Here is a 25,234-nt window from a genome sequence, read left to right as displayed (position 1 = left end):
GTGGAGTACATTCTCAGCTACATTTACAGAGAGATATACATGAGCCAAAAACACCATTGTAGTAAAATATCAAGAAAAACATTAAATGAGGTGAAATAGTTTTCAGCAACGGGAAAGCAGAAAGTGACAAAAACATCAAAGTCTAGGAGTTAACATAAATGAGAAGCTAATTCAAGGCGCATATTCATATGATAATACTACCAAGGCAAATAATGAACGTTACATCAATAACTTTTGCAAAATGAGACAGGAATCTTCTGATGAAAATGTTTCATGTATATATAAGAAGAACAACTGAATGCTGTTCCAATGATGGTCAATGAACAAACAAACAGAAAGAGACTGGGTGAAATTTAGAAACACTTCATAGGGAAAACAGCTAGCTTGGAAAATGTGAACTACAATGAGAAAAACTCAAAATTATGTATTTGATCTAAAAGAATCTCGGTATGGAAGACAAAATTATCAACTTTGAAGTAAACTTTTAAGAGGTCTAGCAAAAAAGTTGAACAGATTATTCAATGAAACACCAGGAAAAATATGAACATACAAAGAGCAACTATCTATCCATATCTCTGACACCTGGTCCCTTGAGAGTGTAGCCAGAGCAAAAGAATCTCCATTACTGGTTAACTCCAGTGTGGCTTCTTAGCCTTTAGTGCCACACCCTTAACAGGCCACTGGCAGAAGCCGAATCCAGCACAGTGTTTTCAAAGGCTCTTACCTAATGTTTCTATCAACTGTTTCTGCCTAAAGTGTCTACCTAATGTTCCCACCAACCACTACTACGTAATGCTCCTATCCAATATTTCCACATAATTTTTCTACCAAATGTTCTTGTATAATGTTACTACCTACCACTTCTATCTGCTGCTGCTACTATTTTGCCAAAAGTCAGGGCTAGCTCACAGCACTCTCTACAGGAAAATCTAGAGTTACAAAGAACAAGTTGTATGAGTTATGTGTTGTCAAGTGTTATCTGTGATGAGAAGAGTGTATATTTGTAAACAGAATACCAACAATCCACATACGGGTTAGGCAGAAAAAAAGACAGGCACTTTGGTAAGAGGAGTGCAACTTGACAACCAATGAAGTGCTGGCTCACTATGCAGCCATCACTAACCCTTCCGATACCCAAGCAGGAAGTACAGGTAATGAACCTCCTTGGTCAGTGGCTGCCTACTAATCACTACCTACAAAAAAGTTAAAAGAAAATGACTGAGGTCACTACTATACAAAATTCAGACTAACAATTATGTAAAGTGCTTGGCAATGGAGAAACAGGATCATTCATTTAGCAAAACATGCATTGAGCTCTAAGTGCTTGTCCTGCCATTCTTGCAAAATCTTTCCACTGGTATTCATAAGTAAAGAGGTACATGGTTTACCTCAATCAACCCTTCTGCCCAAAGTCAGCCTACTAACAGTATGTCAACAGCTTTCTAGAACCCTTCATATAAGACAATGATCCAATTCATTCCATCTGACACATGCCCAAAAGATGGAATCAAAAGTACTAAGCATAAATATGAACAGCATGTGACAGCACTATTCACTAGTATAGTAAGCATCTGATTCATCATTGGCCAAGCTGAATCAAAAGCTGGCTCAAAACACTTCTCAGAGGAGTTTTTTCTTCCCGTCTTATATACAGGAGCAAATCCATGTGTAAGATTGGACAGAAATTTGAATGATAGTTTTGTTATACATGTCATTGTGGCTTTTTAATATATGTATGGATGGGGTGATATGAGAGATGAAAACAAAACTAAGGAAGAGGGGTGCAGAGATGGAGAGTAGTGGTGAGGAAAGATGGCTAGTGGCAAGCCCATTTGTGAATGATACTGCGATGTTGGCTGATGGTAAAGAGGAGTTGTAGAAGGTTGTGAGTGTGTTTTATGAAGTGTGCAAGCATAAGAAGTTGAAAGTGAATGCAAGTAAAAGTAAATTAATGGTGTTTGAAAGAAAACAGAGTGAAAGTATAGATCTTACAAAACATATATAGTGAAAGAAGAAAGTGTAATAAACTGTTTTGGATACGGGGGGAAAAAACTGGAAGAGGTAAGAGATTCTATGTAATTGGAAGTTGTCTTGGTCAAGTTTGGCAATATAAAAGGAGAGATATGGGAAAAAGCAGTACAGGGCAGAAGAGTCACTGAGTCCCAACCATGACATATGCAGCCAAAACATGGACAAAGAATGAGTCATATAGGTCAAGAATCTAGGCTGTGGAAATGAGCTAACTGGGAGGAACATGCAGTATGAACTGATGGAACAAAGAAAGAAATGTGGAGGTGTATGAGAGATAAGGTATGGCAAGGAATGCAAAGAAAATGAATTGCAGAGTGGAGGGAACATAATACCTTGAGACAGTTTAGACATGAGGAAAGAATGCAAAACGGAATTTACAAGGAGAATGTATGATAATACAATCACAGGGGACAATGTGAGAGGAAGAGCATCAGAGACAGGGGAAATAAGGTGGAAGAATACTGGAGGGAGAGAAACTGTGGAAGAATATGTGGAATGCTGTGTACATGGGAGGCATGTTAAGACAGAGAGAAGTGGAGACTCTTTTGCCGTTGTCATCCCCTTGACAGAAGTGCCTGGAGGAAACAGGCATCAGAGATGTAGGGAGATAGATAGAGGCTCAGTCATGGACAAAAGTCCACATCAAGGGCAGACCTTATCAGAAGTATAGAGAGGTTAATGAAAGGAAAAAAGGTAAGACACGGGAAAGTATTTATGAATTTTGAAGTGGAAAAAATCTATCTTTTGAAATATGCCAGGTAATAGTAATTGCATGCTATAAAATCAACCAACAAATGAAATTAATGAACCTACTTGAATATGTCTGGACGCTGTGCCAGAGCCATCAGAGAAAGATAGCCACCATATGACCATCCAGTAACAGCCAAACGTGTCAAGTCCATGTAGTCACACTGACCTGCCAGTAGCTGCAACACCTCAACCTGATCTTCTATTTCTACGGTACCCTGGAAAGCAATATCAATTCTTAATATTATCTGAACATAAAATAAACCCTAGAATTATTGGTAGAATGATATGAGAAACTCTAATGCTAAATCATGAATTCTATTTCGGGAACTTGAGAATTACAATTCACTATCTAACAATTGCCAAATAAGACAAACACAAAGTTAAAAACCATACTGTGTGGACATAATTATTCATAAATATTAACTTTCAATCTCCCCTTATGCAAACAACCTTGTCATGCTATAAGCACCACATTTTTCACACACTTAAAAGAAGTTAAACTGTTGGTCTCCTCACACAATTCTTTATCATATTTTTTCCTACTTGTCGCTAGGGGTAAGGGAAAAAGAGTACTTTCTACGTATTCCCTGCGTGTAGTAGAAGGTGACTAAAAGGGGTTGGAGCAGGGGGCTGGAAATCCTTCTACTTTTTCTTTTCAAAAGAAGGAACAGAGAAGGAGCCAAGTGAGGATTTCCCCTCTCTCAGTACTCTGTTCCTGATGCTACCTTGCTAATGCAGGAAATGGCAAATATGTGTGAAAAAATCTTACTATAGTATATTAATATCAATATTTCATCAAAATATCACTAAATCTATACCAAATAGGAGTTTAAAATGGTTTCTGTTTTCTGATCTTTTTGCTGTTGCCTTGAGGCCATTAATTTAAGGAATATCTCCGATTCATTAATGGAAGTCTACATTAAAACAGTCTTCATTTACCATATCTTCATTTATGCAACCAAAATAGATTCCAAATATTCTAATTCCTCTTCTGTCTCAACACTTCATTGACTTAAGAAAAAATAAACATCTAGAACTCAGAAGCTTTCAATAGAGTGACATATTCATTGGTTCACATTCCTGAGCTCAGCCATGAAGGAAATAAGTTACAAAAAAGACCAATGTTTGGTACAAACCAGGAAAATTTTGATTTTCAATTAAGAAGCATGTTTTTAATAATGTATTTACACCATTAAGTGGGGAACAATACATATGTGAAAGGCAAAATAAAAACCAGTGCCCACGTTTCTACACTTTCAAGTGCAATAAAAGTGACTTGTCATTCATATGTTGCAACAGAAAATAAGGAAAGTTAAGCACCTGAGTCAAAGACCATTTTCATTGTACGGTGCCCATCAAAAATAGAATCTTATAACACTAAATGCAGAAAGTATAATTCATATTTCTTATTTCTGAGCCTTATTTTTGCATCATTACTGTCTTATCAAATTCAAATCAAATATTTGTTAAAAAAATGGGTTCCCATTTTCTTAATGTGTTGTTATTATGTCTTGGGGTCAAATTCCTCTTCGGTAGAAGTACATCTCCTATAACAGAATGAAAGTTTAAGGGAAAAGGGGCTTCAATTATTAGAATTCCAATAAACAGTCAACTTTCTAAGGGATATAAATGTGATGGTCTTGAAAAGAGGTGGAGGTCTGCTTCCTATTGGGTGTGGGGTGGGTCTGGGAGATGAGTCAGTTGCTGTCTACTGATGACAAGGTTCTGGTGGAAGATAAGTAAAAAATTTGAGAGTGCGTGGAGACGAGAAATATGAGAATTAATATCAATAAACATATGGCTGTCAAGTTTACCAGGGAAAAGAGTGAGGCTGGAAGGAGTGTTTCAGATATCTGGAAGTGGACATGGCAGTAGATGAAAGCATGGGAGATGAAGTGAGCCTAAGGGTAATCAGGGGTGGGGATAGGGTCCTGGGTACACTGAGGATTGTGTGGAAAGAGAGGTTACTATATCCATAAAGGAAAAGATGGATATGTCATGATATAGTAGTCCCAATGATGTGTGTGTGTGTGTGTGTGTGTGTGTGTGTGTGTGTGTGTGTGTGTGTGTGTGTGTGGGGTGGGATGATGATGATTAAGTACACATCAGAAATGATGTGCCTGAAGACAGTATGTAATGCGGCGAGTTGACTGAGAAAGAAATTACAAGGTAAGAGAAAGCTACAGCAGCAATAAGAGTATGTATGAGAGATATGAGAAGGATGTGCTGAAAGAGTTAGGAAGTATGAAGCAAATAAGAGAGGAGAGACTGACTAAGATGGTACATGTGTTGGACGTGAAAGGGACATGGAGAAGGGGAGGGATCAAACTGGAGAGGGAAGGATGCAGCAAAAGATGTTTTGTGTGATCACGGGATGAGCAAGCTGATTTGGATATGATAATCTGCATGTATCTTCCAAGTACTTCTGAATGTTAAGATCTCTGCATTCTTACCATTCTGTTCATGAGGTGAGCTTGGAAACCCACGCCTCGGTTATCTGAGCCACGTGAATCAATGCTGACAACACAAAACCCATGAGCAGCAAGCATGTGAGTTCGCATATGTCTGAATCCCTGTTTGGGATAAAAGTATCTGTAAAATACCATCCTGACTGACATATTAACTATACATTAAGACAAAGGCCAGTCAAACCTGAAACTAAAGCCAATATTCAAATCAAAAGAATCATCCATAAAAGATATAATTCAACATGACCTTTATAAACACTGGCCACACTATAAAACATCAAATTTCAGTAACAAACAGAATCATTTATATTTTTATAATGCTGTATGTTTCAACATTCTTGATGAATCAATAAAAACTGGTGTCCATGCACAAAATTACAATACAGACTTAAAATGATGCCCATGCACAATGTGATGAAAATTTCAAATTGACAGCCTCATCAGAGCTCCAAATACATTAAGTTTAATAAGCCTCTAAAATACACCTCATTTCATCTAACATCGACATTCTATACAAGTAATATTCATAAAACCATTTTTAAACAACAGTGAATGGCATTTTCACATGCTTCTTCATACTTAGTTTCACTTTCAAACAAAAGCTCACCTTCTATCTTCACATCTCATTTTTGTCTTCCCTTGCACTTGTTCCAACCAATCTCACCTAACTCTTAAACAACAGCTGACATCAGCTTACGTTTTCTTAAAAAATGGCAACTAGCATCAAATGATGATCAACCCTTTCCCACCTCTCATAAAAAAAAGTCCAGCACACTTATCATACATTAATAGCCTATAAGGATCTCTTCTACTGCTGGAAAAGGAGCTGTAAAAAATACACTATTCTTCTCAGTGTCCCTCCATCCACATTTTTAAGAGCATGGCCATTGTGCACACTCCGTGACCCCAGCAAAAAGTACACACTGTTGGATGACCTTAGCTAATAATAGAACAAATTATCATCTGTTTGTTATAAAAGTTAAAAAGAATAACTTACGAAATGTGGAGAAATAAGCGACTATAAAGGGATTACATTAGAAGTACGAAGGAATGTATGAGAGGTGACACCTGTCATCATGCTTAAAAATGCATATATGTGTTACATTACAACTGTGCCTAATCTTCACTTATGTAAATCCTAAGGTGATGGAGGGTCTTGGTAAAAAAACAGCAGATAATGAGGGAGAATATTAAAAAAAAAAAAATCCTACAATGTTAGTCTCACACAGGCACGACTGTCAACCATTCAAAGTCCTCATACCTATTTGTATCACAGCATGAAAAGTACCATTTTTAATACATTATGCTCTTCAGCACCAACAATGAACCAATGCATGAAATGAGAGGTGTGTGTGAACCTAAGTTCAGGATAGAGAGAGAATCAAATGGTTTGAATCTTCCTTACACTTACTCAGCCATTCTCCCTCACATCAATCTTAAGCATGAAGTGAACTATTCTAGAAAACATTCATGTTGTTTACTACCAACACTGCTTGTGCATGATGCCCAAGTACAGCGTGAAAACAAGTCAAGAAACATCATCTCTATCCCCATGTCTCTTACTGGGAGCTGTTAAACATGATATCCAAATCCTTCTTCATCCCTCACCTAGTAGTGGACCAGGATAATACAAAAGTAACACTATAAGTTCATGTATTTGCTGTTATTATCAAATGTTAATTCATCATTCCATAATAAAATATTCTTGATCTTTTTGTCTACCTGGAGTGATAAATCTATTGAACCATGCCAGGTGATTAAAGGATTAATACTTTCACAAAAACTATCTATCTAACTTTCTATATCTCTCATACCCATTCTCTCAGGAAGCTCCATTAAGGGAGAGGACATGACAAAAGGCTCTTCACTTATCTCTTTCCTTATATGCCTTCAACAACCTAATTAATTAAGACTAAGACCTAACCTAACCCTTTCAATGCTATTGGCCTCAATCTATGCATGAATTCTGTAGGTATTGTAAGTTCTGTTGACTGGCCATAGATGGCAACTCAAACAAAGGATGATTCAATGAAGCGGCCTACTGGTCTCAGTAACCCAAATGTAACCACAGGGGGCAGTTATGTCCCTTTTCTTGGGACATACTAGATGTCATGCCCACTGCTGGCACTTGGAATAGGAAATCTGATAAAGTGTTTATACTAACCTGAAACTGCTGAACTCTTTAAGTAGAACTGTTAACTCAAAAGTTAAAATGATGATTCTGATAGTCTTTATCCACCTAAAAAGAACAGTGAGAGTAAATGATCATAAATTTGTGTACTGGTAGATGATGTGCTGTGCTTAAAATAGGAAATGTTAAGTTTTAATTCTTAAGAGTAACAAAATCTGTGTGTACCTTAAAAGGTACACACAGATCTAAAATCTAAATTTTATTTTCTACACACTGCAAGGTAAAAAAAAAACTAACTGCACAGAGAGAATTAATAATATCACTATTAATTTTCTAAATTCGACATCATCCCGGAACTTGTTCATTACTCATTCAGCCCACAAATCTAGATCATCTGCCACATCCATTTCTCTACATCAGTGTCTAACCTCCTATTTGTATGCTTAAAAATGTATGGTTTAAGAGGCAATGTCTTCAACCATACTACACATTTTTATGTCAGGGACCCAACATCACTTGAAAAATCTGCTATTGAGGTCTTCTACCTAATCTATCCTGACCAAAGAAGAGAACGTGTCATTTACATACACTTTACACAAAATGAATCCTTCCTCTACCTATGGCTTCTTAAATACAAGGAAGTACAACAGGGTAAGTGTCAAAAGAAGAAGAAGAAGAGGAAGGAAAGAAAGTGAAAGGAGAAATTACATGGGATGGGTAATAATACTATGCTCAAGTATGGGGATTTAAGGCAGAGCATATGGTGTTGCTGCATTGGCTGTGAAGCCAATGAACATTTGCAATCAACAGAAAATAAAGAAACCCATTTAAGCTATCCTATACTTTATCTATATCTCTGATGCCCATTCCCTTCATGAACTTCTCAAGGCAAAATGCAAATCTTTAATAAAAAAAAATGATACAGTCATCATACAAAGCATGCAAATTCACCATTACCAGACCCCTACTCATGCCTTCTCTTGTGACACAAGAGATGAATATAAATATACTAACCATTTCTGGCAGTTATACATCTGATATATGGCACGGTACTAACTTTAAAGGTATTTGTAACGAGCTGAACCTGTGGTCCTCCATATATACAGAGAACAGTAGGATATTTTCTTCCTGGTGTGAATTTATGTGGCTTGAAAACCATGGAGTATATTACATCCCCACTGTTTATTCTTGTAGTGAAGACTTCAGGTACTACAAGGGATTTGATTTCTCTTAATCCCTCTGACACTGGAAAAGAACAATTGCTTGTTATGAAGGAAACTAAAGACAGAACAATAGAAAAAAAGGTTTCTTTAATAAATTCTAAATCTCTTTTCAAGCATCAAACACATATTTATTCATAAATAAAAAATTATTTCTACAACCAAGAAAGGGTGGAATGAGCACATACTCCACTACATGATTAAGTAATCATATATCTCTTCAATCTAGTAGACACACATTACCTTCAAGTGGATAGCCCCATTGGCTAAGCTACATAAACTTATTACATAATTCTATTTGTTCACTGCTACTCGGTTTTTCATACCAAAGAGTGCCGTGAAAGGCTTGAATTATTCTTAACACTCTTTGGTATGAATGTAAAAAATTTTGGGCATTTTCTTCATGCCTCTACTTTTAAAAGAGTTACGTGGTAAAGTAACAATAAAAATATGTAAGCTATCCCTACAGTTAGAGGAGCAACATTACTGCTCATAAATCTCTAGCATATTGTAAAAGGCGACTAATGTGTTGGAGTTGGGAACTGTAATGGGACTTCTTAGCCATGATATTCTGATGATGCATATAACATCCAAAAACTTTATTCTTGCACTCCAATATCAAACGTGAGCCCTTTTTCAAACTCTCTTCAATCTCTTCTAACATGACCTCCAATTACCTCTGGAAAACCTCAACTTTAAGGTCATTTTGTATGCAGATGATCTCAACATCACATCAAAACACCATGATACCACAATGGCAACATCAAACATGCAGCATCACATCATAAAACTGGAACAATGGCTCACCCAGAACAGAATGTAAGCATCTCTACAGAGGTCTTCGATCATTTTTTTTAACCTCAGACAGACATGAATCAAGCTCATACAATACAACGACCCACCCTGAATGGACAATATAAGTATATGAGTGGGTGGGCCATTCTTCAACTGTTTCCTGGCACTACCTCACTGACAAGGGAAGCAGTGATCAAGTATAATGATAATATTAACAATACTACTACTACTAATAATAATGATAATGGATTTATATGAAGCATTTATGGATCTGGAGAAGGCATATGATAGAGCTGATAGAGATGCTCTGTGGAAGGTATTAAGAATATATGGTGTGGGAGGTAAGTTGTTCGAAACAGTGAAAAGTTTTTATCGAGGATGTAAGGCATGTGTACGAGTAGGAAGAGAGGAAAGTGACTGGTTCTCAGTGAATGTTGGTTTGCGGCAGGGGTGTGTGATGTCTCCATGGTTGTTTAATTTGTTTATGGATGGGGTTGTTAGGGAAGTGAATACAAGAGTTTTGGAAAGAGGGGCAAGTACGCAGTCTGTTGTGGATAAGAGAGGCTTGGGAAGTGAGTCAGTTGTTGTCCGCTGATGATACAATGCTGGTGGCTGATTTGGGTGAGAAACTGCAGAAGCTGGTGACTGAGTTTCGTAAAGTGTGTGAAAGAAGAAAGCTGAGAGTAAATGTTATTAGGTACAGTAGGGTTGAGGGACAAGTCAATTGGGAGGTAAGTTTGAATGGAGAAAAACTGGAGGAAGCGAAGTGTTTTAGATATCTGGGAGTGGATTTGGCAGTGGATGGAACCATGGAAGCGGAAGTGAATCATAGGGTGGGGGAGGGGGCGAAAGTTCTGGGAGCGTTGATGAATGTGTGGAAGTTAAGAACATTATCTTGGAAAGCAAAAACGGGTATGTTTGAAGGAATAGTGGTTCCAACAATGTTATATGGTTGCAAGGCGTGGGCTATGGATAAAGTTGGGCAGAGGAGGGTGGAAGTGTTGGAAATGAGATGTTTGAGGACAATATGTGGTGTGAAGTGGTTTGATCGAGTAAGTAATGAAAGGGTAGGAGAGATGTGTGGTAATAAAAAGAGTATGGTTGAGAGAGCAGAAGATGGTGTTTTGAAATGGTTTGGTCATATGGAGAGAATGAGTGAGGAAAGATTGACTAAGAGGATATACGTGTCAGAGGTGGAGGGAATGAGGAGAAGTGGGAGACCAAATTGGAGGTGAAAGATGGAGTGAAAAAGATTTTGAGTGATCGGGGCCTGAACATGCAGGAGGGTGAAAGGCGGGCAAGGAATAGAGTGAATTGGATCGATGTGGTATACCGGGGTTGACGTGCTATCAGTGGATTGAATCAGGGCATGTGAAGCGTCTGGGGTAAATCATGGAAAGTTGTGTGGGGCCTGATTGTGGAAAGGGAGCTGTGGTTTTGGGCATTATTGCATGACAGCTAGAGACTGAGTGTAAACGAATGGGGCCTTTGTTGTCTTTTCCTAGCGCTATCTCGCACACATGAGGGGGGAGGGGGATGGTATTCCATGTGTGGTGACGTGGTGATGGGAATGAATAAAGGCAGACAGTGTGAATTGTGTGCATGGGTATATATGTATGTGTCTGTGTGTGTATATATATGTGTACATTGAGATGTATAGGTATGTATATTTGCGTGTGTGGACGTGTATGTATATACATGTGTATGGGGGTGGGTTGGGCCATTTCTTTCGTCTGTTTCCTTGCGCTACCTCGCAAACGCGGGAGACAGCGACAAAGCTAAAAAAAAAGAAAAAAAAATAATAAAGTTTCCTTTCGTTAATTCAATCTGCTGCAATAAACAATCCATCACATATCATTCTCTTCTTCCTAAGCAACAATGTTTAGAGACAAAAATAAAAAGTTTGGTGAAGGGGAGGCAGGAGATATAAAAGTATAAGTAGGGTAGATGAGTGGAACTTAATAATACCTACATGTTTCATTAACAAGGTCTCCCAATACAGACACCCAGACCAGGTGGCCACTGCTGTTTGGTGCATCGAGAGGTGTTATCCTTAATACCTTGCTCTGTGATGGGCTCTCCACACTGCTGTACACTGTTGCAAACACACTACAGTCCTACAAAGAGTACAACTGTTAGTCGCACAAATCTTTTATGAAGTTCAGAGCATATAATTTGGAAGGCAATTACATTAATTACAGCGGCAAAGCAAAATAAAAATAAATAATACATCCAATATGGATAAGATATATCAAGGGACATTATGTTTACCATTAAAGTCTTAAAGCTAATTATGCCAGCATAAAAAAAATCCTCTATTCTATGTACAGTGGAAAGGGAAGTCATCATTTGGGAGAACAAAAACGAATATGTTTGAAAGTATAGCAGTCCCAGAAATATCATATGGATGTGATGCATGGGCTACAGATGAGGTTGTGCAATAGAGAATGAAGGTATTGGAAATTAAATGTCTGAGTACAACATGTGGTGTGAGGTGGTTTGATTAAGAAATAACAGTAGGAGAGACTTTTTTCATAGCTGAATGCCATTTCCCACATCAGTGAGATAGTGCCAGAAACAGACAAAAAAAGGCTATATCCACCCACACCCATTCTCTAGCTGTTATTAGTAATGCACCAAAACCACATCTCCCTATCCACAACCAGCCCCCCCCCCCCCCAACACCACCACACACATTAGCGAGGTAATGCCTGGAACAGATGAATGAAGGCCAAATCTGCTCAAATCCATTCTTGAGCTAGCATGCGTAATGAACTGAAATCACAGCACCCTATACACATCCAGGCCCCTGAAACTTACCATGCTTTACCCTGATCATTTGATGTGCCCTGGTTGTTATACACACACACACACACACACACACACACACACACACACACACACACACACATGCACACACACACATATATATATAAGGGAAGTGTGGTTGAGAAAACAGAAGAGGGTGTGTTGAACTGGTTTGGGCACATGGAGACAACGAGTGAGAAGAGATTGGCAAAGAGGATATGTGTGTCAGAGGTAGAGGGAACAAGGAAGCAGGAATCCAAACTGGAGGGGGAAAGATGGAGTGACAAAGATTTTGAGTGATCGGGGCATGAATATACAGGCGGGTGAGAGGTGTGCAAGGAATAGAGTGAACTCGAATGATGTGGTATACCGGGGCCGATGTGCTGTCAATGGACTGAACCAGGGCATGTGAAACATCTGGGGTAAACCATGGAAAGATAGTTGGGACATGGAGGTGGACAGAGAGCTGTGGTTTCAATGCATTACACATGACAGCTAGAGACTGAGTGTGAACGAATGTGAGCTTTTTTGTCTGTTTTCCTGGCATGGGAAACAGTGATTGTGTATAACAAAAATAAAATATAAACTAATATGTATCCCTGGGGATAGGAAAGAAAAATGCTACCCACATATTTCGTGTGTATCATAAAAGGAAACGAGGAGGGTCAAGAGTGGAGAGTGGAAATCCACCCCTCCTGTATTATTACTTTCCAAAAGTGGGAACAAAAGGGAGGAGCTTAGAAAGAATTATTTCCTCATGAGCTCAGTCATCTGTTCCAGCAGCTACCTCACTAAGTTGGGGAAAAAAAGTAATGGTCATGTACCCAGCTCATTCTTACACAATTTTCTCTTCGTTTTTTTCACACACCTTTTTCTCTTCATTTTATAACTGTTAGGGATATAAGTAGAGAAAAAATCCTCACCTCATTAAGAGCAACCTGATGGGAAAACCCAGGCTCTGTTAGTCGTTGAATAAGTGTTGGATGGGAAACTGAGGTAACATAAAGGTGCTGCTCCAGAGGAGTATCCCACAGCCCAGTAAAATATACCAAGCCTCGACCTTCATCAACCCATAGACTATTTCCAGTTACAGACCACTCCCCTCGAGTGAGAGCAATCTTCTGAACTACCTGTGCAGACACTAAACCTGTGGAAAAACAATATACTAAGTACAACAGGCAACTTATATCTATAGCCACATCATAGTGATCATTTATGTAGAAGAAACTATTTTCTGAATTATGAAAGCCTTTCAAAAGAATGACGGAATAATTTGCCTGCTACATCGAAATCTGCAGCTTGTGTACTCACCAAATCTCTGAAACAATAATACAAAAACAAACACACATACACATTTAAAAACATGCAATTAGTAAACACACACACACACACACACACACATGTACAAGCACACAAATAGTAATCACACATAAGTATCTGAAAAAGTACTGCAAGGGAGACTGCTTAAGAAGCAGGGTCACCAAGCAGGAATATAGGGAAAATTTTTTCAACAGATTGATTATCTCACTGGAAGGAATAAAAGGCACAAGTCAGAGGAAAAATCTCCAAAGGTGTTGAGGTAACCATTGGAGCCAAAGGGTTCTGTTCTGGGATCATTGCTCTTCTTGACCCATGTAAATGACTTGCCTTAATGTATGGACACCTGCCTAATGTGTTTTACCTTAACGTATGGACACTTGCCTGAATGTGTATGCAAAAGATGCACAGGTCATGAGAAAGGTGAAAAATCAGCACAAATGCATCAACTTACAAGAGGCTCTAGACAGTCTCTCAAGTTGATACAACATGAAATTAAGCTGGAAACATGTTAAAAAAGAATAAAGAAGTACTTTTACAAAATATGAGTGGTAGATAAATGAACAAGATGACTAATGACATAGCTAATGAAGAAAACATAAATAAATTTAATAAGTTACACGATAGCAAAGAATGTTGACGAGATGGGACCCCACGAGTGCAAAATACACTTCCTGTTCAGTACAAATAGGTAATTACAGCAATAAACACAAAAGGTAAATCCACTAGTCTTTAAACTTTCTTTCCTTTTCTCCCTTCCTTCCTCTACTTCTCTATCTCTTACTTGTTGAATATATCTATAACTCTGATGCCTGTTCCCTTTGGGTACTCCTATCAAGGGGGATGACCACAGCAAAAGTCTCCACTTATCCCTGCCCTTACATGCTTCCCTCACATACACTATTCCATGCTTCTTCCACCCTTTCTCTCTCTCCAGTACTCTTCCACTCTTTACATAGGTGGTCGTCATGTCACATCAAACTCTTTAATCATATCACAGCCTTTTAAATCTCACTGGAAACTTTTCCTCAGTCATTTTCACCACAAAAATCTGATCCATACATCACATACCTTTCCTAAAACAGCCTTGCTCTTCACTTATTCAGCATTCAGTTACTTTCATTGCTCAATCAATCAACACTTGCATAAATTTTTCCTGGTATACTTTTAACAGATTTATTCACCTATAATTGCTACATACATCACCAGCACCTTTTCCTTTGAATAAGGAATAATAAAAATAGCTTTCAATAAATCCTTAGACATAACCTTCTTTCTTTTTTTTTTCTTTCTTTTAAACTATTCGCCATTTCCCGCGTTAGCGAGGTAGCGTTAGGAACAGAGGACTGGGCCTTTTTTGGAATATCCTCACCTGGCCCCCTCTGTTCCTTCTTTTGGAAAATTAAAAAAAAAAAAAAAAAAACGAGAGGGGAGGATTTCCAGCCCCCCGCTCCCTCCCCTTTTAGTCGCCTTCTACTACACGCAGGGAATACGTGGGAAGTATTCTTAATCCCCTATCCCCAGGGATAGGGGATAGGGGATTAAAACCTTCTGTTTCCATGCTAACTTACACATTAAATGCATTCACGGTATCAGACATTCTCCTACATATTTCTCAACATTTCAGCCAAACTCCTATCCACTTCAGGTGCCTTTCCTACCTTCAACCTCATTATCACCCATCTTACCTCCCATGTTGCTCTAGGCCCCAGTATTTGTATCATTATCCTTCCATCCTACATACCCATGCATGTATCAACTGCTCACTTTCTCTCTCATATCATTTGTCAATACCAGCTTCTATTCCCTTTTTCCCTTGAGTAAGTGACTTGTCTTCTATAAAAACCCATTACAGCTTCAACCTTCACTTTCTTGATGGAATCCTCTTCATGTCTCCTTATGTATCCTAAATACCCTCCACTCCATCTTCTCTGTCCATCAAAATAAGATATAAATTTAAAGTGGTGGTATGGAGTGGCAAGTCTTTCCTCAAGTTTCTTATTTTCCATACATATACAATCTTATCATCATTTTTTTTTATCATATAACATAATTTTCTTCATAATTTGTTATTGTAATAATCACTCAAAAGTACCTTGATCTTCATGAGAAGGTTGGTCTTCAGTGCTGGATGGAGGGGACAACTGACACAGCAACAAGTACAGGTGACGATGACCAGTCTCCTCACTTGCCCATATTAACATTCGTTGGCTGGAATCTCCATGACTCATCCACCAATAGAGGAGATTATGAACCTAAAACAATTTTGTTTTATTAATTCATATACATGCAAATATAACAAAACATCCCTTTATATATGTGAAATAAGAAGCCTAAATCCCAGTCAAAAAGCCACCTGAATCAAGGATAAATGTATATAGCTGTTAATACAGGCTTATCAGTATAAAACTATTTTCTATCACCACCTCATGCCATATATACAGTAAGAAGGCACTTGTGGTCTTCCTCATAAACTTCAGCTGCAAACCATTTCCAAGTCTACAGTGCCATGAGTAACACATGCACAAAGAAATAGTAATGTGCGAAACTCATGAAATGCCTAAACAAGCGATAGGTAAGTAGAGTTGGGAAATATGGCAAAACTGAGAAACAGAGGGAGGGCTAGTGATGGTTGCATAGTGAGCCAGCACTTCAGTGGACAAGTTGCACTCCAGGTAGCTGTTATTTCTTTCTGCCTCACCCATACATGGATTACTGGTATTCTGTCCACAAACATACAGTATCTGCTAGTCACATATAACATTTGACAACATTCAACTCACACAGCTTATTCTTTGTAACTCCAGATTTTCCTGTGGCTAGCACTATGCACTAGCCTTACCTTTTGGCAAAATGGTAAGAGCTGTAAATAGTATTAGTAGATAGGAACATTTATGCAGGAGCATTAGGCAGAAACATTAGTTAAAAGTAGTGGGTAAGAGCATTAGGTAGAAGTAGTCAGTAGGAACATTAAGTAAGAGTCTCTGCAAATACTGCACGAGAGTTGCCCTCTGCCAGTGGCCTCTTGAAGGTGAAGTGCTAAAGGTTAAGAAGAGGCTCTGGAGTTCACAAAATATGGAGACTGCTGTGGCCGACCCCTTGAGGGTGTTTCTGTCAGAGTAGGAAACAGATATTTAGACAGATAAACAGAAGAACAGAAACCTAAAAAATAAAAGAACCCTGATTGCAATCTCTGAAGGACATTTTGGGAAATACGAAAGTGGATTGCAAAATGTATGTGCTAAGAAAACAACATTTCTGTTATGACAATGCTTCCCTAAGTTACTGAGGTCAACCATCTAAGAACAAATGTTTCAAAGACCTTTTTCCATTAGCTGATACAATTCTGATCTGTGAGCCTCCCTCCTATGTTACTCTGTCTTACTTTCTACAATACTATCATTTAATCTCAGCAAAACAGTTTCTACTGTAAGACTAAGTACGAATAAGCACAGTCACAGTACCCTTTCTTTACACTCCAAATCCCCATTCTTCACTCAACTATTCAAAGAAACGCTAAAATTACTACTCACTAGCAATTATTATTACTAACAAGCCAATCTGCTTTTACCAACCTATAAAATTTTTATATCATGGGATGAAGAATGAGCAAAGACTGACTGAAACAACTACCCATCAGAAGTGGAGAGAGCAAGGAGGAGACAGAAAAGGAAATTGAAGGATGGATTGAAGGAAGTTTTGCATATCAGGGGAAGAGCATTCATGGGAGATACTGATGTCACTGGATTAGAATGAGCAGAATCAATGTGGTACACAGAGAATGATATGCTGTCAATGGGCTGAACCAAGGCATATGAAGTGGTCAAGGTTCTAGTTTCAATGCATTACACATTACATCTAAAGAATGGATGTGTGCAAGTTAGGCTAGAGTTCATTTGTTCCAGATGCTCCCTCACCAAGACTGGAAAAGTAAATGTCAATAAGAGCAAGGTTATTAGGTACAGTAGGGTTGAGGGTCAAGTCAATTGGGAGGTGAGTTTGAATGGTGAGAGGCTGGAGGAAGTGAAGTGTTTTAGATATCTGGGAGTGGATCTGTCAGCGGATGGAACCATGGAAGCGGAAGTGGATCATAGGGTGGGGGAGGGGGCGAAAATTTTGGGAGCCTTGAAAAATGTGTGGAAGTCGAGAACATTATCCCGGAAAGCAAAAATGGGTATGTTTGAAGGAATAGTAGTTCCAACAATGTTGTATGGTTGCGAGGCGTGGGCTATGGATAGAGTTGTGCGTAGGAGGATGGATGTGCTGGAAATGAGATGTTTGAGGACAATGTGTGGTGTGAGGTGGTTTGATCGAGTAAGTAACGTAAGGGTAAGAGAGATGTGTGGAAATAAAAAGAGCGTGGTTGAGAGAGCAGAAGAGGGTGTTTTGAAATGGTTTGGGCACATGGAGAGAATGAGTGAGGAAAGATTGACCAAGAGGATATATGTGTCGGAGGTGGAGGGAACGAGGAGAAGAGGGAGACCAAATTGGAGGTGGAAAGATGGAGTGAAAAAGATTTTGTGTGATCGGGGCCTGAACATGCAGGAGGGTGAAAGGAGGGCAAGGAATAGAGTGAATTGGAGCGATGTGGTATACAGGGGTTGACGTGCTGTCAGTGGATTGAATCAAGGCATGTGAAGCGTCTGGGGTAAACCATGGAAAGCTGTGTAGGTATGTATATTTGCGTGTGTGGACGTGTGTATGTACATGTGTATGGGGGGGGTTGGGTCATTTCTTTCGTCTGTTTCCTTGCGCTACCTCGCAAACGCGGGAGACAGCGACAAAGTATAAAAAAAAAAAAAAAAAAAAAAAAAAAAAAAAAAAAATATATATATATATATTCATACAGAAACACATACATATACAGATACACAAATAGAATATCCACATTACTCTTTGCCTGCAAGCAAGATGGCTCCTGAGAAAGAATCATCCCATTACTGATTTGCTACAATTATCAAATACTCTGCATCATACACGGGAACAAAATCAGGTTAAGCACCAGCATCCTGAGTACAGAGGTGGTGAATAGAGATACGAGTCTCACTAACTATGCATGGTGAGAAGTTAAGGATTACTTTTGCAAAGGCAGAAGTCCATGTTACACTTTAACACACTAAGCACGGGTTAAGGCTGTACATGAGTACAAATCAGGGGCTGTATGTACCTGATCTTCTGAACAGAAATGCTAATGGAGTTAATGATAATAAATACAGATATACAGATCAATATACAGATAGACAAATAGTAAGAAGGATAAAGAGATTCAGTGCCTCCTTCACAAGCTGGCAAGATGCTAAAACTGTACTAAAAAAAAAATTGCATATGAATGCCATATCCAAGTTGACAATATCTTGATACTTACTAATTCATGATTCCAAAATCACTCCTGAGGTTGTCCATGTGGGCTTGTAACCACAACTCAGGAGCTGTCTATCTTGCTGATAAACATTGTTAGTCCAACATTAAGCCATTAAGCATCAGAAGGATGATGGCTAATTCATATCAGGATGTCTAAAGCCTTCAGAGTATCATGTTCAAATGGATGTAAAGCTATTTCACAGCTCCTGTTCCCTCTAGGAACTCCCTCAAGGGGGTGGTCACAGCAAAAGTCTCCATAACTGGTGAATTTCAGTGCCACTTCTCAGTCTTCAGTGCTTCAACCTTGACAAGACACTGGCAATAATTTCTGCAGAAAAAAGACCATGCCCACAAAACATATCAATCTATCATCCTCATCACCAAAACACCAGGATGAATGACTAACTGATACTGTGAACATTGCAGCTTTTGTTAATGTTACTCTTCCTTACTTTACAAACACAGAAAGGTACCCTCTCAGGATTTCTGCAATCTTATCCTTCCATTTAGCTGAACTTCCAGAAAATAAAAGACCTAAGTAAAGAGCTAGCTGGTTTGTTACCTGCAGTTTGCCAAACTACTGTTTTGAAAAATTAGATTTATCTAAGGCAGTGAGTCTGGATGAACCAATTCATATCAACTTGTTTAAGATGATTGAGCACTTCATAACCAGAAATTTTAGGATGAGACCACTTTATTTGTAGTCTACCTTGCTGTTTTATGGTTTATACGATGACTGCCTCTATTCAAGTCTGATTGTTTCTACAAAATGCATTCCGAATCCACAAAAAATGGGCCTTGCGATCATGCAAAGGGAAATGGAAAACAGGATGGATAAAACATTTCGATCATACTGTACAATATAAGCAATACAATCAAACACATCACAGATATGATTAAAACCAAAGCAAAAGGAAGATATGTAATGCTCTCATTTGCAGGGCATATCATATAAAAACTCTTGTAAAAAAGCATAATGTTTATAACTTACATCTATCCATGTATTAGAGTGCTGGGAGATAATAACATGAGGCGAAAGGAGGGGTGATGACGGAGCAGATGGTGTGGCTGGACTCCTCTGCCCAGTGAACGATGACAAGGACAGCAAAATCAATTCCAAACGCTGTTGCCGTCTATCCAAGAGCTGACACCAGATCCTACGTGCAAAAATACTGTCTAATGAAACTCTATCTATCATCTGAGGCACAAGTAGTTAAATGTTTGATGCTATGCTCTAATACTTACCACAATTCCAAACCTTTTCATTCTAAAACCACAATTTTCCTTTACTAATTACCTGGTGCTTTTCATCATCAAAATTTCTGAGTAAAGGTTTCCATCTATTTGTGAATATTGTGTGTTCACATAATAAATGGGTAAAAATTAAAGATCAATCTGTGAAAAAGCACAAAATCAAGAGAATACAAACTTGGATTAGTTCATCATCCAAGAAACAATTACTGATACGGTTACTTAGAGCATACTACACACACAGATAGGGAGTACAAAGATATATGAGTATCTTAAAGAGAATTTCATATCAATGAGTATGGCAAACTGTGCTCCATAATACCTGGTGGGCATTCAGCAAGGGTCATCCAGCCCCAAGACAATTATCTGATACTGATGTATACTAAGAAATATGAAATATTTTTTAATTCACACTAAAAATATTACCAATGCACCTATTCCTGATATATCATCATTTTAACAGAATATTCAAATTTACAATCCTTTTTATGTTAACTAAGATAACATGGGCAACTGAATGCCCAAATCAAGGGTAACTGATTAATGGTAAATATAAACCTCATTCTAAACACTAGGTACCAAATTTATCAACCAACTGAGTGTGCGTGTGCTGGTGTGTGGGTGAGTGTGTGGGAAAAGCAAAGTCAACTGCAAGTCTTTTAACATGCCTTAGGTTTTAACCCATGAGGTTATGCATGTGTCATGATCGATAATGCAACCACTACACTACAGAGACCCATGAGTAGTAACGTTTTCTTCTAATTTCAACTTGTCTACATTCTGGATACCACCCATCTCCTCAGCATTACAAATATCAATTCAAAATAACATATCACAGAACATCTCATGCCTAAGATGTAACTCCCACACTAAAGATATTAATCACTTACTCCTCACCTGTCCTGTTTCCACACCACCTTAACACAAACACAACATCACCAAACATCTTGACCTGTAATACCACCCAGTGGACATGGCTACTTTCCTGAATGCTGTGAAAGACCTATGGAAGGAGATCCTTGTGCAGGAAAGTTTCAGTGGGGGCACAAGTGCTGCAATGCTATAAAATGTACTGCAGTCTACAAATAAACTACTTAAACAATAAGTGCAATAAGATGTACTAACTGCTTTCCATCTGGAACCCAGCCAACACGGACTAAGTACTCATGCCAAGGTGCCAGCTGCTTAAGATCATGTCGCAAGTATCGTGTGGTCACCCTTAGCTCCTCTGCTGGGCCTACTTCTACCTCTAGTAATCTTAACGTAGATTCTGCATTGGACATACCAGCCCGTGGAAATCTGAAATGTTAAAATCAAACATGTATGAATACTGGATACCAAATTAAATAAGGAAGTTCTTACACTTACTTTTAAAGAGGTTATAGCAATGAAGAGAATAAGGGCACCACATATAAGTAATGAGGAATAAAGTTTCTGTTAACTGGCAAACACACAACAGCCTGAGGCAGTGTGTATGTATGCATATACAAATACAAATGTATGTGTTGCTAGACTGCAACTTAAGAGGTTATACTGCAAGTTAAATGTCACCTTTAAGTCTTGTCTAGATCCCTCTCTCTAAAGAAGTCCATCATTTCCAAGCATGTCTATGGATTGCAGCCTAACAAGCTACATGCCTTTTATTCTATTTAATACCAGTCATTTCAAAGCATGTCTATGGATTGCAGCCTAACAAGCTACATGCCTTTTATTCTATTTAATACCAGACAATCTTATTCAGCTTTTGTGAGGCCCAATGATCCTTAAAGTTTCACTTTGGGACTTTTATTCTAACGGACGCTAGACAATTCTATTCAGCTTTTACATGGCCCATGGATAGTCAAACTAAAGCTTATCCCTGGGACTGTTATTTAGCTGATGCTAAATATCTAGCTTATTCCAGGCCAAATGGTTGTCAAACTAAAGTTTCACTTTTAGACTTTTATCTTAAATGATATCAGATGAATTTATTCACCTTTATGGGGCTCAAGGGTCGTTAAACTAAAACTTCAATTTGGGACTTTATTCCAACTGATGCCAGACAATTTCTTTCAGTTCTTGTAGAGCCTGAGGATCATTGAATTAAAGTTTCATTTTGGAAAATTCATTCTAGCTGATGCCAGATGAATTTATTCAGATTTTCTGGGCCCCACGGGTTGTCAAACTAAAGCAACATTTAGGGACTTTATCTTAGCTGAAGCCAGATAATTCTATATAGCTTTTCTGGGGCCATGAATGAATGAATGAATAAATGAATGAATGAATGACTTAATTAATTAAAGCTTCAGTTTGGGACTTTTATTCTAACTGTCACCAGACAATTTCATTCAGCTTCTGTGGGACTCGCAGGTTGTCAAAATAAAGTCGTCTTTCGGGGCATTTATTTGAAATGATGTCACATGATTTTTCTTTTTAAGTTTATGCAGGGCCTGTGGGTCATCAAACTAAGTTTCACTATGAGACCTTTATTCTAGTGGATGCCAGACAAGTTTCTTCCATTTTTGCATAGCCAACAGGGCATCAAACTAAAGCTTCACTTTCGGGCTTTTGTTCTAGCTGATGCCACATGATTTTACTCAGTTTTTGTGGGGCCTACGGGTTGTTAAACAAAAGTTTCACTTTGGGACTTTTAATCTAATTGATGCCAGATGATTTTTTTCAGTTTTTGTGAGGCCCATGAGCCATCAAACTAAAGCTTCACTTTTTGACTTTTATTCTAATTGACACAAGACGATTTCATTTGGCTTCTGCCTGGTCCTTGGGTCATCAAATTAAAGGTTTACTTTAGGGCTTTAATTCTAGCTGACAAAAACAATTCTGTTTGGCTTTTGTAGGACCCAAGGTTTGTCAAACGAAAGCTTGTCTTTGGGATCTTTATTCTAGCTAATGCCTGATGATTTTATTCAACTTCTGCAGGACCCAAGGATCATTGAACTAAAGTTTAACTTTCAGACTATTATTGTAGCTGATGCCAGATGATTTTATTCAGTTTTTACCAAGGCCATGGGTACTCAAACTAAAGCTTCACTTAGGGACTTTTATTCTAGCTGACACTGGACAATTTCATTCAGCTTTTCTGGGGCCAAAGGGTTGTTAAAGTAAAGTATGACTATTGGGCTTTTATTCTAACTGATGCCATATCAATTTCATTCAGTTTTAGGGGAAACTCAGAAACATTTATTTCAGCTGAAGCAAGACTATCATATTCAATTTTAGCAAGGCTTTTTTTTGAGACTTTTACTTTTGCCAATGTCACACAATCAAATTCAGCATTTTTAGGGTATACCGGTCATCAAATGAAAATTCAATTAAGGACTATAATTCTTATCAATGCCAGATGATTTTATCAAGCTTTTGCGGAGCTCACAGGTCATCAAACTGAAGCTTCAATTGGGGACATTCATAGGCTGATGCCAGATAAGTTTGTTCAGCTTTTCATGGGCCCAAGGGTGGTCAAACTAAAGCTTTACTTTAGAACTTATATTCTACCTAATGCCAGATGATTTCATTAACCTTTTATGGGGCCCACAGGTTGTGAAACGAAAGCATCTCTTTGGGACTTTTATTTTAACTGAAGTCAGACATCTTTTTCAGCTTTTGCAAGGCCAATGGGTCACCTCCCAAACCTTCACTTTGGGACTTTTATTCTTATTCAGCTTTTGCAGGCCTACAGGTCATTAAACAAAAGCTTTGCTTTCAAACTTTCACTTCCGCTAATACTAGACTATCTAATTCAGCTTTTGTAGAGTTCACGGTCACCAAACAAAAACTTCACTTTGTGACTTTTATCTTAATACAAGCTAGACAGTTTTATTCAGCTTTTGCATGGCCCATGGGTGATCAAACTAAAGCTTCACTTTGGGCCTTCCTTCCTTCCATTCTATTTCCTAACAATTCTTGAATTTGGGCTGCTAAGAGTATGGCCAATATTTTTTTCAATCCTTCAGTATCTGTTACAATGTTACGGCTTTTTACTACATCTAATACATACCGTTCTCTATTCTTCTTTTTGAACATTTAGATGGCCATAGAAGAATCAATTACGCATCAAAACCACCAACTCTTTCATCCAAAAACCCTTGGATCCCACTTTATATTTTGTCTTACCTCTATAAATAATCCCCCCTCACCTCTCAAGCTCATTCTTTCAGTTCTTTCTAAGATGAATCTTCTCTACAGATGACCAACACACTTCATTTTTTATCATTTTCTTCCAACAATGTCCAAACATTTTGTGCAGTGCCAACACTTATAGTAAATTAATACATTTTTTTTGTGTGTAAAAAAATAAAAAAATCCAAATTAAAGAATATAATTAAAACAAAATACAGAAAATTTATATTAAACATATAATTAAAAGCCCAATAAATATACCTCTTCTTTGATAACATCAAATTCAAATGACTCCTCACCTTAATAACCTTATTCATCAGATCTTTAATACCAATAAAGCACATCAAACTCACCTAAATTCATCTAGCATGCCAGCAGAATCATCAGGAGGAATGAATTGGACTATAGGAACTTCACTTTCATCAACTTCCTCATATAGCAAACGATAAACACCATCTGTAAATATCATAAACAATAGTCATCCTTTGCTGGGCAAAAGATACTGTAGAGGTATTCTTTTATATCGAACTGCATATCCTACCTTTGCAAGACAGGGCCAGAACAAGCAAAAAAATAGCCTTAATTCACACAATCAATCTCTAGGTATAATATTTAATGTACGAAGGACAGAGCCTTCCATCCACAGCCAAGCTTCACACCCTATTCCATGGTTTATCTTGACCATTTCATATGCTTGTATCAAATATAATCAACAACATAAAAAATGAAATGAAAAAGTGCATTGTAAACATGATATTCATTACATTCTCCTTATGGTATCTAAGATGGCACAGGCAACTGAATGCCCTAACCATGGCTAACTTGTATTTGATATATATTGTCATAGAAGGCAACTAAGAGGGATGGGAGCAGGGGCTTGAAACTCTTCCCTTCTTGTTTTCTGATTTCTAAGTTGGAACAAAAAGAGCCAAGCAAGGAGTGCTCATCTTCCTCAGTGGCTCACAGCAATGTATGAAAGTGTGAGGATA

At 38.1% G+C, this 25,234-nt stretch overlaps 1 protein-coding gene across 3 annotated transcripts in view; it reads right to left on the bottom strand.

Moving 5' to 3' along the window:
• Positions 1-25,234, bottom strand: part of LOC139764796 (dipeptidyl peptidase 8) — a 46,315-nt gene that overhangs the window by 6,176 nt on the left and 14,905 nt on the right. For all 3 annotated transcript variants that reach the window (XM_071691689.1, XM_071691687.1, XM_071691688.1), the window contains exons 6-14: positions 24,599-24,701; positions 21,258-21,431; positions 19,873-20,038; positions 15,616-15,775; positions 13,127-13,350; positions 11,368-11,512; positions 8,438-8,625; positions 5,235-5,354; positions 2,845-2,996 (exon numbers count right to left, since the gene is read on the bottom strand). In XM_071691689.1, coding sequence (XP_071547790.1) covers positions 2,845-2,996; positions 5,235-5,354; positions 8,438-8,625; positions 11,368-11,512; positions 13,127-13,350; positions 15,616-15,775; positions 19,873-20,038; positions 21,258-21,431; positions 24,599-24,701 — 1,432 coding nt within the window. The remainder of the gene's footprint in view (positions 1-2,844; positions 2,997-5,234; positions 5,355-8,437; positions 8,626-11,367; positions 11,513-13,126; positions 13,351-15,615; positions 15,776-19,872; positions 20,039-21,257; positions 21,432-24,598; positions 24,702-25,234) is intronic.

Source organism: Panulirus ornatus, chromosome 51 (assembly GCF_036320965.1).
Source record: "Panulirus ornatus isolate Po-2019 chromosome 51, ASM3632096v1, whole genome shotgun sequence".
Classification (NCBI taxonomy): domain Eukaryota; kingdom Metazoa; phylum Arthropoda; class Malacostraca; order Decapoda; family Palinuridae; genus Panulirus; species Panulirus ornatus.
Note: the sequence above shows the minus strand (reverse complement) of the source record. Positions and strands in the feature narration are given on the sequence as shown.